General features: G+C 36.4%; 1 protein-coding gene across 14 annotated transcripts in view; it reads left to right on the top strand.

Moving 5' to 3' along the window:
* CDK19 (cyclin dependent kinase 19) overlaps positions 1–20,729 on the top strand; it is a 191,649-nt gene that overhangs the window by 69,107 nt on the left and 101,813 nt on the right. For all 14 annotated transcript variants that reach the window (XM_078447209.1, XM_078447208.2, XM_078447211.1 and 11 more), the window contains one exon: positions 3,876–3,951. In XM_078447209.1, coding sequence (XP_078303335.1) covers positions 3,876–3,951 — 76 coding nt within the window. The remainder of the gene's footprint in view (positions 1–3,875; positions 3,952–20,729) is intronic.

The raw sequence follows: 20,729 nt of genomic DNA, 5'->3' as shown, positions 1-20,729 counted from the left end.
ATATTAAATATATCCATGTTTATGTTACAGATTTATATATATATATATATATATATATATATATATATATTTTAATTTTTTTTTAACATTTATTTATTATTGAGAGACAGAGAGCATGAGCATGGGAGGGGCAGAGAGAGGAGGAGACACAGAATCTGAAGGAGGTTCCGGGCTCTGAGCTGTCAGCACAGAGCCCGATGTGGGGCTAGAACCCACAGACAGTGAGATCATGCATGACCTGAGCCGAAGTCAGACACTTAACCGACTGAGCCACCCAGGCGCCCCAAGATTTATATATTTTTGATTCTTCCTGGATTTATTTAGTAACCTCCTTTCTTTTTTCTTTTTTTTTTTAATCTTTTAAAACATTTATTCATTTTTGAGAGACAGAGACTGAGCATGAGTGGGGAGGGGCAGAGAGAGAGGGAGACACAGAATCTGAAGCAGGCTTCAGGCTCCAGGCTCCAAGCTGCAGCACAGAGCCTGATGCAGGGGTCGAACTCACGGACCGGGAGATCATGACCTGAGCTGCAGTCAGATACTTCACCACTTGAGAGACGCCAGTGCCCGCCTCCCCCCCCCCCCCTTTTTTTAAAATTTTTTCCTTTGATTATTTTCAATAAGTAGTTACTCTAACCATAATACTTAATGTGCACTAAAATTTAGAAAGCAGTTTCTCTGAAGATTTTACAATTGCTTTGTCTGTCTTTATTACAGTAAATAATAAAGTATTTTATTTTTTTATAAATTTTTTTTTAACGTTTATTTATTACGGAGAGACAGAGCATGAGCAGGGGAGGGTCAGAGAGAAGAGGAGACGTGGAATCCCAAGCAGGCTCCAGGCTCTGAGCTGTCAGCACAGAGCCTGATGCGGGACTCGAACTCACAAACTGTGAGATCATGATCTGAGCCGAAGTCGGACGCTCAACCGACTGAGCCATCCAGGCACCCCAATAATAAAGTATTTTATTTAAAAGTAAAAGTAATGTTGACATGCTTTTTTTTTGTTTTTTTTTTGTTTTTGTTTTTGTTTTTTTTTTTTTTTTTGACATGCTTTTAAGAAAGAAGTAAGCTGCCTCTAAAAGCCAGGCTGTCATAGCAGTGCAGGGCAGGTTCACTAGGTTCACCTGCTTTTCAGCCTTGTCATATAAAAGAACAAATTATATCTTTATGATACTTAATGTTATGTGTGTCTGAGACACATAAGCTTTGGGGTATGAATTATCACCACTTGGAGAAGGTTCCCAAGAGGGGCAACACTCCCATCGACTGAGAGCAATAAAGTCTCTCTGCCCCATGTGCTAATCATTGAAATGTTTGTGGGCATTGTGGGAAAGGACGCATCTGTAGTTTTCAAAACTAAGTTATTGGCATCTGACCAAAGACTGGCATTGACATAGTACAGTGGTGAACGTGAGTCCCATGTGCCTGCTGGGTTCTGCCACTTCTTTGTAACCTTTGAACCTCAGAGGTGCCACATTATCACTTACTGTCTGACAGTTAATACACAAGAGAAACGGTCAGGATACACGCACTTTTTTCCCCCTCAATTCCAAAGCTGCAGGTAAATCTTAAGTTTGCAGATCTTTGAGTATTTAGCTAATTTAGCAGATGGAAGTTATATTTAAACTTATTAAGTGAAATAATTACCGGGTTTGTTCCTAGATCCCATCCATATAATTCATAGTAAAGGCCCATGCTTCAGTTTCTTCTGCTCAAGCTTTCAAATTCTTTTGACAGACTGGATGTGAAATTCAAAAGTCATTAATGTGATGTGTTAATTTTGCACTTTTTGACTTACTGCAAAAAAAAAAAATCTTATAGTTTCCATAGCAACGATAACCTATCCAGATTGTGTAATATTCTTTACTGTATTAAAAATAAAACCATGCAATTACATGAGCTTCTGGAGCACTTCATTTAGGGAACTGGGGATTGAAATATTTTTGTTTAAAAAAATTATGATTTCATTGAAAGTTTTGCCAAAAAGCTTATGTAATTTTGTTTTCAGAATTTAATACATTTCTTAAATATTTAGCAGTATATACTTGGTAGTTAAATTAATTACTAAATGTGAAATTCACATTGTAAGCATTGCATTAAGCATCTCAGATATAAGTGTTCTCCACGCATGCCCACACATACCCACACATACATTTAAGGTGGTGGGGACATTTGGCTTTAATTACATTCAGTCACCTGCTGTGTGTACTTCTTAGTGGCTTCTGGCTGGTCTGAAAAAAGTCTAGCTTTATGTTTGGAGGAAACAGGATAGAGGAAAAGGATAAAATGATCACTTAAACTTTCCCTAGTTTTGACTTTGCTTTTTAAAACATGACTAAGATATTACTTTGAAAATACTGAAGACTGTTTTAATAGGGGACTGTTTTCAGAGGGTCAGATTATTTTGGCATTTTTCTTTTTCCCTCTAATTCTGATTTAAAAGACAATATAACATTAGCACGAAAGTTAATTAGCTTAAGTTCCTACATTCAACACAACTGATTTTCATTTTTTATATCATTTTCAGCATATGTCTATATATATGTATATTTTTATATGGTAGAATATGTGTTTTCTCACTAATAGTAAACATTTTCCATGTTTCTGATGACAGTCATGATTATCATTTTAATAATTGCATAACAGTCTATTCTGTTGATGTATCTGGTGTGTTTTCTGTTTGTTAAAATGAGGCTTAATTATTTCCTGAATGCCATATAGTGGAAGAAAAGTGGATGTAATTTTCAAACGGATTATGGGAGGAAGTAACTATAATTCACTTACTTGCCCAAAACATAGATGATTGTGAAAAATCTTTAAAAGGCGCGTAAAATGATGTTTTAAAATGCATATTATCAAAAACCTCTTAAACTGCTTCATCTGCTAGTAAACACAGAATGGGGAAAATAAGGAATAGGTACATAGGACCAAGGTGGCACCATTTAGGTGCTATCATTTGAGAGAACCATCATGACATGATAAAGCTTGTTGAGGCTCCAGTAATAATCAAAGACAAAACTCCGAGGGCACGGACGATACTTTTATTAGAACAACCCACAATATGAACCACGTTTTTGACATTTCGCTGTGGCTGGTTCTGGTGTCAATACCCCATGAATATTGTGTTCTCTGGCCGCTCATGTGATACTGTTTTTTCATGGAGGGTATCACCATTATTGAACTGCTGTCTTCCCTTGGTTGAGCACCCTGGTAACTACTGGCATTTCCCAGGATTCCTAAACCTACCTACATTATTTGGAAAATTCGCTGTAACTACTAGGATTTCCTGGAGTTCGTGAGAATGAGATGTTGGTGGCTAGAGTTTTAAAGTCTTTCCAAGGCTTTTGGTTGAGGTCTTATGGCTTTTGAATGCCCCCTATCCTAGGTTAGAACTAGGGTGTCCAAATGGCTATAGTTCTTCCTTCCTATTAAATAGATCTTATACTATAAAGTTACTTTAAACAAATATAGAAGTTTGCATCTATCATTTATTTTTGCAGTTAATGTTTATAACAGAATGCTTTCATAGATTCCAGATAATTAAGACAGCAGTAGAATTATCTTGCAATATGCTTGAGTTTATATTTATGCTTGTTTACTTTTTGAAACTAGTGCTGTGTTTAGTATCCTGTTTCAATTTTGAATTTTGTATTTTGGCTCTGTCTAGTGTTTTCATTGTGACATGAATTATTTTTTTTTTTGTATTTCATATTTCTGTAGTTGAAATATTATCAGAAGCAGTAAGCAGTGCATGCAGAGTGAGAGTGTTTACATATCACTGAGAGACTAGTGCATTTTTATTGTTTTTGTAGTTATAATTTTGAGTCTAAAAATAATGTTTAGAAAAAATAATTTTTTTTGTTCATATGCAGAAAAGATGAAAAGGAATATGCATTGAAGCAAATTGAAGGCACAGGAATATCCATGTCGGCTTGTAGAGAGATTGCAGTAAGTGGATATCAATATGTTATTTATTTTGTTATGGATATTGGATGATGAGTGATATTAATATAAAATAGTTTCATTGATGTATTCCATGCATAGTTATTTCAAAGATGTCAATTAGCTTAATGATGTTTTATGTGAGAAAAGTTGCATAAACTTTTTAATTACTTGAAAGTTATCTTTAAACATTCTCTTAATGATATTTAGGATTTATAATATTGGGAATACTGAACTAAATGATGATTTAATTAATTTAAATTATGAATGAATATAATTAATAATTTAATTAATGTCCATTTTCCTTATAATTTTAGGACTGATATATATATATGTTTATAGAGAAAGTGATGTTATTAGATATTGTGCATATAAAATATTTTTTCTGAAATACATGTTTTAGTACTAGGTTTTACTAGTTGCTAGAAAAATAAGACTATCATAATAATAGGATAATTTCTTAAAGAAAGATCATTTCTTTTTTTTTTTTTGTCTTCATATGACATACTTGTGCGTTTAAGAAGTGATTGTCCATAAGAATACCTAACATTTACTAAGTATTCAATAGGTACCAGACTAAGTGTGTTCAAGTATTAATTAATTTAATTTTCACAACAATCATATGAAATAAGTACTTTTAATATGCCCATTTAACAGATCAGTAAACAGAGGGAAAACCATAATTATGACTTAGAAGGCTTACTATTACCTTATTTTAGTTCTTTCTTATTTTAGTTCTTCAGTTTCTTATTGGGGCTTTATCATGATAACATATCTATTATGGATTTTTGTCTCTAAATTGTTAAATATTTATATTGTCTATATCCATTAGGTATTTCTGTTTCTAATTTGGTAACTTGCGTATGCTGCCCACAGTTGCATGTTTCTTATCACGCAAATGGATGTACTCCATCATCACTCTTGGTCAAAGAAAAGTGTAGTGCAAAGAACACATGAGGCAGGAAATCTGTAGACCTAAGTGTCTGTTGGCCTGAATGGCTAATTAGCTATGAGTGCCAGTTTCCTTATTTGTGAAATAAGGGAATTATAAAGTCTCTTCTAGTCATAAACTCTTTGCTTTCGGAATGGGAACTTCTCACTAGACTGTGCACACTTTAAGGGGCAGGGACTCTGTCTTTTCATCCTCAGTTCCTACCGTAGTGCTTGACATATAGCAGGTGGTCCATAAATATTTGCTGAATAAATAAATGAATAAACAATAAAAAAATTCTACTGGCAGTCCATGATCCTGAGTTTGCTTTAGAGTATATTGTTTAAAAAATTCCAAGTTGGCAGTTTTCTGTTAGCTATTAAGTGGTATTTGTAATGGCCTATCAGAATAAGCATTTGGTAAGTGATTTTTAATTTTCTAAAATCCTAAACATTATTATCTCAACCAATATGAATATGGTGTGCAATTTTGCTATTTTATTGTACCATAATTGAGTATAACATGAGTTCACTTCTTCTGAGTTCATTGGGAAAAAAACCCCTGATATGTAAGGTATTAATTATTAGGAAGTGAGAACGCAGTTGTAGATGTTCTTTTTGAAACAGAGACTTCTCTATGATGAGGACTCCATGGGTACCTTTTCTCTGCATTCTCACTAGCAGTTGTTCTCTCTTGTCTTTTTGATGGTAGTCATTATACGGGTGTGAAGTGGTTTTGCTTTTCACTTCCTTGATGATTAACAATATTGAGCACCTTTTCATATACCTGTTGGCCATTTGCATTTTGTCTTTGGAAAAATGTCTGTTTAGTTCCTCTGCCTATTTTTTCTTTCTTTTTTGCTATTGAGTTGTAGGAGTTTCTGATATATTTTGGACATTAACTTTTTATTAGATGTATGGTTTGCGAATATTTTCTCCCATTCTGTACATTGCCTTTTCATTTTGTTGATTGTTTATTTTGCTGTGCAGAAGCTGGAAAAGCATGACCCCTCACAGTCTTCATATTTTTATTGAGAATTTGCTTAAAAGACCTTCAGAAAGTATGTAGTTTCTAGATTGAATAGTATTTTATCACTACCTAAGTGACCTAGCCCCAATGTGATAGTGATTTTGACACAAGTTTAACATGGATGTTATTATGTAGTGGCTAAGTGCATACATCCTTCTTTGGACATTATAAACCTGCTAACACAGTTGTATAATTATTACTTTATGTAGTTGTCTTTCAATCATACAGAAGAAAAAAAAGTTACAAACAAAAATATGTTTGTGCTTTTTTTTTTTTTTTTTAATCCATGTTTTCCTCTTTACCAGAGCTCTTTATTTTCTGTGTAGGTGAATTAATGTCTGTAGTCCTTTCATTTTAACTGAAGGTCTCCATTTAGTATATTTTTATAAAACAGATCTGCTAGTAATGAATTGTCTCTCATTTTTGTATTTGGGAATGTCATAATTGCTTCTTCTGTTTTCCTTCCTCACCTGGTTCACGTTTGATTTTTGCAGGATAGTTTTGCTGGATATAGAATTCTTGTTTGACAGTCTTTTTCTCATCACTTTGGCTATATTAACCCACTGCATTCTGGTCTCCATAGTTTCTAATGAGATGTCACTAGTTAATTTTATAAGAATCTCTTGTACATGAGGAGTTATTTTTCCTGTTGCTTTCAAGATTCTCTTTTTGTCTTTTGACAGTTTGATTATATGTGTGTAAGTGTAGATTCTGTTTGGAGTTTGTTGAGTTCTTGAATGTGTAGATTACTGTTTTTCATCTAATTTTGGAAGTTTTCAGCCATCATTTCTTCAGATGTTCTTTCTGCCTCTTTCTTTCTCTCCTTTCTTCTTAAGACTCCCATCATATACACGTTTATAGGCTTGATGGTGTCCTATAGGTTTCAGAGGCTCTGTTTATTTTTCCTAATTATATATTTCTATTTATCATACAGATACTTTATATTGCTTACCTTCAAGTTTGCTTATTCTTTGTTCTGCCAACTCCAATATGCTGCTGAAATTTTTATTTTAGTTATTGTACTTTTCAACTCCAAGATTGCCATATACTTCTTTCTTCTTCTTGTTTTTAAATTTCTTTTAGAGAGGGAGAGAGAACAAGCATGAACTGGGGAGAGGGACAGAGGGAGAGGGGGAGAGAGAGAGAGAGAGAGAGAGACAGAGAGGGAGAGAGAGAGAGAGAGCCTCAAGCAGACTCCCTGCTCTGCATAGTGTACAATGTGGGATTCAATGCCATGACCCTAGGATTATGACCTGAGCCCAAACCAAGAGTCAGACACTCAACTGACTGAGCCACCCAGGTACCCTGCCATATGTTTCTTTTTAACAGACTTTATTTTTTGGAGCAGTTTTAAGTTTATAGCAAAATTGAGTAGAAAGTCTAGAGATTTCCCATATATTCCCTATTCCATACATGCATAGCCTACCTCATTATCAATATCCCCCACCAGAGTGGTACATTTGTTATAATTGTTGAACCTATGTTGATATCCAGAATTCATAGTTTACATTAGGGTTCACTCTTGGTATGGTATGTTCTGTGGGTTTAAACAAATGTTTAATGATATGTATCTTCCATTATTGTAGCATACAGAATAGTTCCACTGCCTTAAAAATCATTTATGCTCTACCGTTTATCCTATACCTCCCCCCACCCCCTCCCTGGCCCCTGGAAACTACTGATCCTTTTACTATTTTCAGGTTTTGTCTTTTCCACAATGTCATATAGTTGGAATCATAGAGTGTAGCCTTTTCAGATTGGCTTCTTGGACTTGGTAATGGACATTTCACGTTCCTCCATCTTTTTCATGGCTTGGTAGCTCATTTCTTTTTAGCACTAAATAATATTCCATTGTCTGGGTGTACTATAATTTGTGTATCCATTCATCTACTGAAATACATCTTGGTTGCTTCCGAGTTTTGGCAATTATGAGTAGAGCTGCTGTAAACATTGTGTGCAGGCTTTTTGTAGACATAACTTTCAGTTCTTTTGGGTAAACCCCCAAGAGCACAATTGCTGGATTGTATGGAAAGAGTTTGTGTACTTTTGTAAGAAACCACAAAACTATCATCCAAAGTGGCTCTATCATTTTGTATTCCCACCAGCAATGAATGAAAATTCCTGTTGCTCTCCATCCTTGCTAGCATTGTGTTCTGGATATTAACCATTGTAATAGGTATGTAGTGGTGACTTATTGCTGTTTAATTTGAGACTCTGCTCTAGCCTTCATATCGTGTTGGTATAGCCTTAAGAGGTGAGAAATTAGAGCCTTTTTTAGCTATTTCCTGGACATGCCCACAGCTCTGCACATGGGCATAGCTAACAGTCTTTTTTCCCATAGTTCTATTTTTCCTACCCACTTCCATTTATAGAAAATTCGAGAAAATGCAAAGTAATCTATCGTGGTAGATAGTAGGTCAGTGATTGCCTGAGGATGGGAATGGAAACGAGGAAATATTACAAAGGAGTATGAGGTGTCTTTGGAGAATGTAAGTCTTCATCATATTGATTGTCATGATGGTTTCATGGGTGTGTAGTACAAAAAAAGCTCATAAATGCTATGCTTAAAATTTGGGGGAGAACCAATAAAGCTATATGGGTTTATTAGTGGGTAAAGGGTCTGTAAATGAGGAATTTGTAAAAACCAGTGGATCACAAGCATAGCTGGAGGTCTTGACCTTGAATAGGAAATGGAACAGCTAGTTTGTCTTCTGAAACTCCAGTGAAAGAAGACAGGATAGTGTCAACGTATGTCAGTTTGCTAGGGGGATGATGAGGTAGTTACATTTTTGTGTGCCTCTTTCTTGTGGGTGTGCTGTTAAGCGATGAGCCTTTGAGGTAATTGATGAAGGATATGTGAAAATTTGCTGATCAAAGATAAGATTATAGAAGCATTGTAGTCCATCTAAAGTAGGTGGTGAGTCATGGGACCAGTCTGCAGGATTGTACAGTTCTCTTCATTAGCAGCCCAGTGTAAGAAGGCAGAATTGGATTTTTCTGTTTGACTTGGTAGAACAGAGAGCGTAAGCTGGTTGAGAGTCAAGGGGTGAAGAGGGATGGCTAGATGGAGGAGAATGTAGACAACACCATAAATTAAAGTATAGATAGAGCTTGTTTCTGCTTTTTTTCTTCTCTATCCCATGATATATATAACTCCTAGTATTTTCTAGTTCATATAGTCTCACATAGGCAAGAGGCTCTTCATGTGGAGAACATTAGGAACATTTCACTCATTACTCCAAAATGGTGGAACTGTTGTCCATAGAATTTCAGAGAGCAGGGTTGGAAGATGAGAAAAGAAGTCAAAGAACTTGCAGCCATGGAATGAACTTGGAAGAATGTGTACAGAATGGGAAGATGTTTAAGAACTACAATGTGTTGGGTGCCTGGGTGACTTGGTCAGGTAAGTGTCTGACTCCAACTCAGGTCATGATCTCAGGGCTTGTGGGTTGAAGTCCTGCATCAGTCTCTGTGCTGGCAGCTTAGAACCTGGAGCCTGCTTCGGATTCTGTGTCTCCCTTTCTCTCTGCTCCTCCCCTGCTCATGCTCTCTCTCTCTCTCTCTCTCTCTCTCTCTCTCTCTCTCTCAGAAATAAATAAACATAAAAAAATTTTTTAAAAGATGTGTTATTACTTCAAGTCTCATTTATAAAGAATGCCATATCACATAAAAAAATTTTTTTTAATGTTTATATATTTTTGAAAGAGAGAGAGATAGAGTGTGAGCAGGGAAGGGACAGAGAGAGAGGGAGACACAGAATTTGAAGTAGGCTCCAGGCTCTGAGCTGTCAGCACAGAGCCTGATGTGGGGCTCAAACTCATGAACTGTGAGATTGTGACCTGAGCCGCAGTCGGATGCTTAACTGACTGAGCCACCCAGGCATCCCAGCCATATCACATTTAAATTTCATTTGAACCTTATTTGTACTTGTGTATAGTGCTTCCAGTTTATGATATGCCATCACAGGGAGTAATTCTGGGTGATGGACATATCAGGAACATGTGAACATTAACATTTTTAGCCTGAGATTAAAGGGAAGTTCTAATGTAAAGTTTATTACCTTTGTGTCTTATGTAATCATAAGGTTGCTGGATTAGAAATGTGGTGAGTGCCATTAATTCACATCTCATTAATTTGCTTCCTGGTTATGAAATTCAAATATGTTCATTATAAAATTCTCAGACAGGGGGTGCCTGGCTGGTTCAGTCTAAGGAGCATGCAACTCTTGATCTCCAGGTCATATGTTTGAGCCCTGCATTGGGAGTAGAGATTACTTGAATAAATAGACTTAAAAGAAAGAAGATAAAATTCTCAGACAGTATGGGAAAAGCATGTTGAAAGCATCTATTATGCTAAGTTAGACATACTCACTATTAACATTTTGTGTATAGTCTTCTAGACTTTTTTTCTTTGCAAAAATATAGAAGATTTTTTTCCCCCATAAGAGTGGAGATTCCATTAATTTTATATAACATGTAATTTTATCTGGAGTGATACAAAGGTAAATTTCAACTATCAAAATAAATTGGTAGAACATTTACTCATCATACTAGGTTCTGTGGGCTGTAAGAAAGATTTAAAAATCTAACTCCCGAGGGAGTAGCTGGCTGGCTCAGTCAGTAGAGAATGCGACTCTTGATCTTGGAGTTGTGAGTTCGAGCCCCATGTTGGGTGTAGACATTACTTAAAAATAAAATCTTCAGGTGCCTGGGTGGCTCAGCCAGTTAAGGTTTCAACGAGATTTTGGCTCAGATCATGATCTTATGGTTCGTGAGATTGAGTCCTGCGTTGAGTTCAGCACTGACAGCACAGAGTCTGCTTGGGATTCTCTCTCTCCCTCTCTCCCTGCCCCTCTCCCACTTGCATACACATACTCTGTCTCTCTCAAAATAAATAAACATTTTTAAAAATAAATACAGTCTTTAAAAAAAACCCTCATGAGTACTCTTCAAAATATTGAGATGTTCTGAAAGAAAGTGAAGACAGACTTAAAGGAAAATTAGTCAGGGGAAGTAGGGCAGAGGGCATTGGCTGAGGCAGGAAGAGAACTCGAGAAAACCTGACTTCCTGTCAGACTGCTGTCTTTCTGACTGCTGGTTTTCGTTTGCCACTTCCTCATTCATTTCTGTATAGTTTTTTCCAGAGCGTATGTAACCACTGGCACCCCAGCATTGATGCTCTCCTGATGACTGGTAACAGGTGGACTGCCCCTGCCTAGCACAGAGCAGGCATGGTGGAGTGGCAGTTAAAAGACTTGCCACCATTTCTTCACCTCCCTTGCCATGCTGGTGATGTAACCGGCCACTATGTAAACCTCAGTGGAATGCCTGGAACTCTCCCCTGTCATCAAGGAATAAGCTTTTGCTTTCTTAAAAAAAATTTTTTTTAACGTTTATTTATTTTTGAGACAGTGAGAGACAGAGCATGAACAGGGGAGGGGCAGAGAGAGAGGGAGACACAGAATCGGAAGCAGGCTCCGGGCTCCGAGCCATCAGCCCAGAGCCCGACGCGGGGCTCGAACTCACGGACCACGAGATCATGGCCTGAGCTGAAGTCGGACACTTAACTGACTGAGCCACCCAGGCACCCCAAGCTTTTGCTTTCTTAACTTTATGAATTGGAATTGATAAAATGTGTGTTTGCTGGCGATTCCTTGAGAAAAACTTTAACATGTCTATGGGTAAGGCTGCAATTCTTACTAAAATATTTCTTTTCATCAACTTTTTTGTTTTCAAGAGTATCTATTTTTGAGAGAGAGAAAGAAAGCACAAGTGAGGGAGGGGCAGAGAGAGAGGGAGAGAGAGAATTCAACGCAGCCTCACATCACCAGCGTGCAGCCAGGCGTGAGCCTCAAACCCACAAACTGTGAGATCATGACCCGAGCCGAAGTCGGACGCTTAAATGACTGAGCCACCCAGGCCCGCTCTTTTTGTTAAACTTAAAACTATTTAGTTAAGTTTCATATATTGAAAGTCGAGAAATAGCTGCTTGTTGTCATTAAGATTTTTTAATTATATCATCTCAGGTGCTTTTATGTTGTACAGAATACAGATTTTTTCCTTAAATATATGTCCAGCTTGATAGAAGTATAGATTTGTGCAAATAGATGTGTAATTCAGGTATCTGACCCTTTCTATGAAGGAGACAAAGTATAGTATTAAAAATTTTTTGTGAAAACCACTAAGGGTAGAAAGTTGTTTTGTTTTTTTTTCCCAGTAGATTTTTAACATGATTGTCTGTCATAATAATCTAGAGGCAGGTGAGTGGCTCAGTCAGTGGAGTGTCTGATTCTTGGTTTCAGGTCAGGTTTTGATCTCACGGTTGGTGAGATCCAGCCCTGGGTCGGGCTCTGTGCTGACAGAGCGGAGCCTGCTTGGGATTCTCTCTCTCCTTCTCTGCCCCTTCCCCACTCACACATGCACTCTTTCTCAAATAAGTAAACTGAAAAAAAAAAAAAAAATTTAAAAAAAAAAAAAGAGTGAGACAACTACGCACCCCATTACTATTAGTTTTTAAGTTTATCCATTTTGAGAGAGTGAGGGAGGGGCTGAGAGAGGGAGAGAGAGAACCCCAGGCAGGCTCTGCACCACCAGTGAGATGAGATGAACCATGAGATGATGACCTGAGCCGAAGTCGGATGCTTAACCAATGGAGCCACCCAGGTGCTCCCAAAGTGGATTATTTGTGAGAGGCTATACATTTAAGTTTTAAAATGTATTACTGTAGAAAATACGAAATTATAAAATTTAACATAAATTTGGTAATTCTGGATTCAGAATAAGAGATCGACGTAGGAAAACACAGTATTTTAAGACCTAAGCCTTTGGTTTCAGATTGTAAAGTGAGAGAGAATACGGACTTTGGATTCAGGTAGACCTGGAGTCCTGTCTAGACTTCACCATTACTTTTGAACATCTTGGGCAAGTGGCCCTTAGTACAAGGACCCATTTTCTAGATAGCTATAGAAATGAAACCATTTTAATTAATTACATTTAAGTATACTTGGGATTTAAAGATGAAGCTATTTTAACAGGGAATCAGCTTACATCTTGATTTGCTTCTAGGGTTGACGTTTCCAAGGAAGCGGGCCATACAACAGTCCACAGGTTGTCTGGGTTTCTCAGATTCTCTGAGGTTCTTGCTAATGTTCTAGGTCATTCTCAGCTCTACCCTATAACAGGAATATCAGCTAAATTGCACAAAGTATTTTGACAGTGTTTCTTTCCAAATATGTTGAAGAATCTTAAAAGTTCTTAGGAGGGAGGAGTTGCCTTTGGGAGCAGAGAGTCTGACCCTTGTATGCATTTTAGTGGTGCACAATGCACCCAAACTTTTGGGTTAAAATATGTCTAATTTATAATTTTATTTCTGATTCATCCTTCAGACTATTCTGATTTATTTGGATTTGGAATTAAACATCCAATCTCTCTTTTCTTTTTTGGCCTAATAAAAATTATTAATCCTATAAACCAACTGTCAATGTATCTGATTTCTGTGGACCTTAGTTTCTTCATGTCTAAAATGGGATTAATGGTACCTAGTATCACAGAACTGTAGTAAAGATAAATTAAAGCACGTAAGCCTTTTGGTTCATAATCAGTTTCAGTGAAGGTTAGGGTTCCTCCTTTTTCTAAAATTGAATTTGTTAATGTGATAGAAAAGGAAGTTGTTGGTGGCCTTAGCTTAAATCAATAATAATAAGTAGAGGGCCAGTAAATATGCCCTTAAAAATTCAGTTACTTTATTGTGGTCTGTGAATGCTGAATTATATTTACAATATACTTATAGCAGCAGATACAGTTTTGCCTCCCCCCACCCCCCTCCATTCCTTCCAGTATTTCAGTCAATTAACGGAAATTGATTACGACTCTTTGTAACATAGTGTTGCTTGTTGAGAGAATATAGAACTGGTATTTTGGGGAAGGTGGAAGGCTTTATTTTTAAGCCGGTTGTTTGAAATGCCTTTTGCCTCAGGGAACACTGATAAAAATCATGCCCAGGTTACCAGCCTACCACACCAAAACCTGTTTAGCCTATAGGTAACTGAGTTATAGTACTCTTAGTACTGCAGTACGAGAACTACTTATTGTTTCGGTGGAGAAACATGTTCATAATTAAAATCTTACACGTCAGGCTGTGTCTTGTCATAGTTTTCTAAATGGAAACAGGCTCTTCAGGTCCAAGTCACTGGCCAGGGGTCTGAGGCATTAGAAACTAGAGTAGGGATTGGAGAAGATTAGTCAGAGGTTGTGGAGTTTTACAGCAGCCAGAGGCAAGAATAGAAATTGTGTTATCCAAGCAGTGAGGACTGGGAACAAGGGTTTTGCCTGGGAGGAAAAAAGGAGGGAGGGGATAATGAGGGAGCTAAGGCAGTCCAGGGGACCTGGCAGCTGGTGGGGTTTCGGGTAGTAACCAGGTAAATGAGGAATGGAGGTCCCTGGCCAGTCAGGAGCTGTCTTGAGTCAGTGGAGAGAGCTAGTGAACAGGGTAATCTAAAGTGATAGGCATCAGAAACAGGGGAAAGCTGCAAAGAAGTTAGCATAATTAGGTAAAGGAGTTTAGTTACTTCAAGTACCACTGGATTATCATAATGACATAGTCTCACATTATTCTGTTCCTTTAGCTTTATATCTCTTTTTCTGGTGACATAAGCTGTTCACATTTTTAATATAGGTCTTTGACTTAAATGACAAAAAAAAAAAAAACCAATCAGAATGTTGCAAAGTCAAGATAAAGTAGAACTTGAACAGATACAAGCTAGAGTTAATAGACTGTATTTTGAAAGGATGGAGATTATTGTTCAAAAGCAGATAATTCTATTTTATTATAAAGGGCAGCATGTAATGGGAATGAGATAAACTGATAGAACATAAATGTTGCTTTACAAGTTTTTGAGCATACTCAAAGAGCAACTTTGAATAGACTACTTTTCTTAGAAGACATTTGTTTTAATTAATTGGAAATTCTACAGTTTACAGATTTTACTGATATTGTTAGACAATATAGCATTCAGATAGTTGAAAGTAAATTAGCATTTGAAACAAAATAATTGCCAGAGGATTAAAATTTGCCCAAGAACATGCTAGGTATTCTTTATTAAAATTACATCAAGAAAATGGACACCTGGGTGGCTCAGTCGGTTAAGCATCCAACTCCGGCTCAGGTCATGATCTCACAGTTTGTGGGTTCGAGCCCCGCGTTGGGCTCTGTGCTGACAGCTTAGAGCTTCAAATTCTGTGTCTCCCTCTCTCTCTGCTCCTCCCCGACTCATGCTCTCTTTCCTTCAAAAATAAATAAAAACATTAAAAGAAATTTTAAAAAATTATATCAAGAAAAGAAAAAGATATTTGAAAATCTTATTTGCAGTGTAGTAAGCAACTGAGGTTTGAGTATAAGCTGTTTTATCACTTTTTTTCCTCTATAATTAAGTTCTAATTTAAAAAATAGAAGCTTTTTTTCCTTCCAGATTGTCTGCCTTTCTGATAAGTGTGCATACCACCTTTTATTAAAATGATCTGATTAATAAGCCTAATTTTATTTGTGGTTTTGCTCTTTGGATATTGCTGGCATGGTGTTCACTTTAATTTATTCCCCCTTAGAAAGAATTCTTAAAGTTAGGTATTTTTAATCCAATGGAAAAAGAGGCTAAAAAGTTAAATGAGAACTTAAAAAAAAAGTGAAACATTAATGGCCAATAAATAAAAAGGATACTCAATTATATTGTCAGAGAAATAGGAACTAAAACCACAATAAGATATACTTTTTTGCCTACCAGATTGCCCACAGTATCCAGTATTTGCAATGATTTGGAATACTGGAACTGTAATACAGTGCTAGTGAAATTATAAATTATTACAACACTGGGGAAAACAGTTTTTCTAGTAAAGTTAAGATACACATACCTTGTTGTCCAGTAACTATAGCAGTGTTTCTCAATCCCAGCTGACCTAATTTTCCCTTTATAAGAATTATTCTATAGTTCCCTTTACTACCCTGAACTGAAATTCATAGATGACATAACCTATTTTCATGTGTAATTTAAAAAATGATTATGTTCCTTTATTATAAAAAAAGGCGAAGAAAGTAATTTATAATGAAATAACATATTTACGTCTATTAAGAATCAGGCATTTTTATGATAATATCTAAATGCTAATCAGATCCGAGATGCATACCTAATTGTGGACCATGTATGTAATTGAGGTGTGATACACATGTGGTTTGGGGTACCTTTGAATTACCATTGTTTTTTGTTTTGTGCTAAATGTGTACGGTGGTATCTGTAAATTGCTTAACTTGTGGGCTTCCCAATTCAGTAGGAGATTCTGAAAAGAAATTCTAATTGTTCCCCAGATTCTTACCTTGAATCCAGAATGTAAGTGTGAAGCTTATTGGTATGCTAAATATTTTTATCTCGTCTTCGCTGTTTCATTTCACTTCTCTTTCTCCTATTGCTTCTCCCATTTGTTGTTCCTCTTTTTATTTCTGCCTTACTTCTTAGGTATTTTCCATCTTTTTTTTCTACCATTTGCTAATAGCAGGTCTGTTCCATGACTGTAGCTGTTTGCGATTCCACAAAGACTGTTTGTACTTGTTTTATCTGTTTTTCTTCTTCTTATCTAGGGCTGTCTTCCTATCTGCCCAGTTATGTAAGGTATGTAGGTTCATACTCAAAAACTTCCCAGAAGCATGAGAAAGTCCTTCATTACATAAACAATTGCTCAATTAAGTTATTAATTAATAATTTGAAATGCTTTTTTGAAAACAAAAATTTAACCAGCCATTGGACTTTTTGGAATTGAGATTTTCGTTATTGCGGGGTTTTGTTGTTGTTCATACGTTAGCATTTTAAAGGTATTTTTAGTATAGATTTGCTCTGCCTTCATAATATTTAGGTCAGAGATTGTGTCTGATATATTCCCTTTTGAATCTTTGGAATCTGTTTAGTACAGTGCTTGGAACAAAGTGGGCTCTTAATAAATTATTAAATAAATGCAACAGTTTATTTCCATTTGTTACTTTAACAGTATTAACAGTTGAAGCCTGTGGTGTTTGTTCTGATGTTTTCCCAGTAGTAGATTTTAAACTTTCTGCTTAGGCTAATTATTATTTGAAATATAAAATTAAATTTTGTGGACTGTTTGTATTATCTAAAATTTGGGATCCATTCTTTTTTTTTTTTTAATATTTACTTATTTATTTTGAGAGAGTGAGAGAGAGCGTAAACAGGGGAGAGGCAGAGAGAGAGAATCCCAAGCAGGCTTCATGCTCTCTGTGGCTCAGGGCTTGATCCCATGACCGTGAGGTCACTACCTGAACCAATATTAAGAGTCCCACGCTTAACCTCCTGAGCCACCCAGGCGCCCTGTGGGATCCATTTTGATTCTCCTTCCCTTATACATGTGTGATTTAGTGGATAAATAATAGAAATAATATTTATATGAATAATTATTCAAATAACTTTGATTTTTCACAAAATACTTGAGTATCTGTTGGAATCGAGGCATTGTGTAAGTACTGAGGAAAAAGTAGTGAAGAGAAATCTTCCCTTTCCCTCAAAAAGTTTAGTTTTGGAGGAGACGGATAAGAAAACACAGATTTCAGCAATATGTAATCAATGCTATGACAGTTAAACACAGAGTGCCAGAAGACCACCTAGCCCATTCTTGGGATTCTGGGAGGACTCCAGAGTGATTTTGTGGTAGTATAAGTCTGAAAGACACATAGGAGCTGGCTGGGTAAAGGAAGAAGGAGGGAGTGGGGAAGAGCATTTGGCCTGAGGAAACAATATGTAGGAAGGCCCAGAAGTGAGACAGAGTGGGCTTGCATGCTCTTAGTTTTCTTTATGAACAACTGTGGAGAAGCATACTGTTTTAATTCTTTTAAGCCTGTCTAGTTAATTAGTATAACATCATTATACAAATTTCTGTTGTGTTAAGCAACTGAAATTTTGGGGTTTATTTTATTTACTGCAGTAACTAGGGTCACCTTCAGTAATGTAGGAATAATAAAGGTAGTATCCAAAGTTGAAACAAAAAATTGGTGTTAAGGATAATTTTTTAAGTAACAGTAGATGAACTAAAATGGATCACCTGAGTATAAGAAGATGGAGAGAGAACATGGAGATGGGAGGTGGTAAGTGAACTGTAGTTCCATCTGAAAATATCAGAAAATCAATAATGTTTAAAGTTGGTAAGTCAATATGGTGATAATAAATACTTAGAAATAGGAAATAATCAAGAGAACCCAAACCAGAAAAAGTTAAAAGTAGTTGAATATAGGGAAGGGGAGGGGTGGATCAGAGGACTGTTTAATTATAGTCTCTGCTATGTTGTTTTGTTTTTGAACACTATAAATATATTATGTTGATGAAAAAATGAAAGAATGGCTAAAATTCAGAAGAGTGATTATACTGTTGTTGGGGAGATATCCTCCATATTGGAGTAACTGGTACAAGTGAAAGCATAAAATGGTGTAGCCACTCTGGTAAAAAAATTTGGCAGATTCTGATGAATTTATACATATACCTATTGTATGAGCGAGCAGTTCCATTTGTAGGTGTATATATCCAAGAAAAATAACACCTATGAGTGTAGAATACTTGTAAAGAATGTTCCTAACAGCTTTATTCATAATAGCCCCAATCAGAAAATAACTCAAATGTCCATCAATAGGAAAATGAATAAACAGTTTATAGTATATCTATAAAGAAGATTACTACTCAACTGGAAAAAAGAAAACTGATACAGTAACATGGATAAATCTCAGAAATGTTAAGTTGGATAAAAGAAACCAGACGCAAAAGAATACATATGCGTATGATCTCATTTTATGAAATTCAGGAATGATAGAAATATCTATTGTGATAGAAATCGGACTGTGGTTGCTTGGAGTTGGGGGAAGGGTTGAGTGGAAAGGGACTCATGGGAACTTTATAGGGTGATGGAAATATTCTGTCTTGATCTGGTTGATGGTTAAATAGCTGTATATGTTTGTCAGAATTCAAGCCGATCGCTTAAGAGTTATGCATTTTACTGTAAGTAAATCATCCCTCAATAAAATACTAGTAGTCTAAAAAACACAAAATAAAAGCTACAGAGTTTGAGGCATTACAGGAACAAAAGAAGTCTAATATGGTTGGGTCGAGAGGAAGAGTTGGAGGTAGGAATGTTAGTGTTACGCGGGGGCCATCTCGAATGACTTTGTAAATTACTAAGGCTTATCCTAAGAATATCAGGAAGCCATTGAAGGTTTTTAAGAGAGACAGTATTAAGTTCGATTTTAAAACCATCCTTGCCTTCTCAGTGCACTGGAGAGGGGCAAGAATGGACATAGGAAGACTTGTTAAGAAGCTTTTGCTGAAGCCAAAATGAAAGATGACAGTGGTTTGTATTGGAGTGTAATAAAGGGGTTGGAGGAAGCAGACATTTAGTGATGGGGAATGCAAGAGAAGACAAGGCTGACCACGTTGTTTCTCTCTTGATCAGCTAGGTGGTTGATGGCATGATATACGGAGCAGAAGAGCAGAGGTAGGCAAGAGGTACAGAGGTTAGGGGAAGATGGTGACCTGATTTCACAGATGTGATTGCTTAGTTTTGGGAAAGATACAAAAGATGATATAATAGTAATATAGTTAGAAATATAATAAGACTAAAATTTCAAGGAATTATTACAGTCTAAGTTATTATTTCTTTCTTTCTGCTCAAGCTGTTCATTATCCCTTCTCTTTTCTCTTCAGACATAGATGATTTGCCATTCATAGTCTATACAAAATACAACCACTTAAAAAAAAAGATAGTTTATACAAATAGAAAAGAGGAAGTTGGGTGGTTTTATTCAAGAGAATGGTTTTCCAGGTAACTCTCCATATTTAATTAAAAAAAATTTCGTGTTTATTTTTGAGAGAGAGAGAGAGAGAGAGAGAGAGAGACAGTGTGAGCAGGGGCAGGGGAGGGGCAGAGAGAGAGGGAGACACAGAATTCAAAGCAGGCTCCAGGCTTCGCACTGTCAGCACAGAACCCGACGTGGGGCTTGAACTCATGAACTGTGAGCTCATGACCTGAGCTGAAGTCAGATGCTTAACTGACTGAGCCACCCAGTCGCCCCTCCATATTTAATTTAATAGTCAACCATAGAGTATTGAAGTTATCAGACTCCCTTATGGGAGGGACTGCAAAGAGCCCAGTGCTATTATATTCTTTTCTAAAAATTGAGATATAATTCACATACCATAAAACACATCATTTTAAAGTGCACAGTTCATTGATTTTTAGTATATTCACACAGTTGTGCAACCATCACTCCTGTCTCATTCCAGAACATTTTCATTATACCATAAAGAAAACTTGCGCCTCCCAGTGGTAGTCATTTCCCTTCCCCCATTCCTCTCAGCCCCTGGCAACCACTAATCTACTTTCGGTCTTTATGGATTTGCCTGTATTCTTTCTATATTAGCCTATCTCCATTATCATCATAGCTCATCATTCTATAGTCCAGAAATTCTCAAACTTCATGGGCCTACATATGACCTGGAGATCCTATTCAAAGACAGCAATATATGACCTGGTTCTCTCCCTCACTGAGCTTATATGCTGGTCATATGCTGGTTAGGTGAGATAAGACACATTTTTGAGTATAGTAAATGCTACCAGGTTGTGAATGAATACATTCTGAAGGAATGGTAGAGTAAGTGGAGTGAGGCCACTTTGGCCATGGTGTTCTCAAAGTTTCACAGGTAAGAAAGTAGTTAAGATGAACTTTATTTTTTATTTTTTATTTAAAAAAAATTTTTTTTAACGTTTTTATTTATTTTTGAGACAGAGAG

The sequence above is a fragment of the Panthera onca genome, chromosome B2 (genome assembly GCF_046562875.1).
Source record: "Panthera onca isolate mPanOnc1 chromosome B2, mPanOnc1 haplotype 2, whole genome shotgun sequence".
Classification (NCBI taxonomy): Eukaryota; Metazoa; Chordata; class Mammalia; order Carnivora; family Felidae; genus Panthera; species Panthera onca.
The sequence above is the reverse complement of the archived record's forward strand: the minus strand, read 5'-3'. Positions and strand labels throughout refer to the sequence as shown.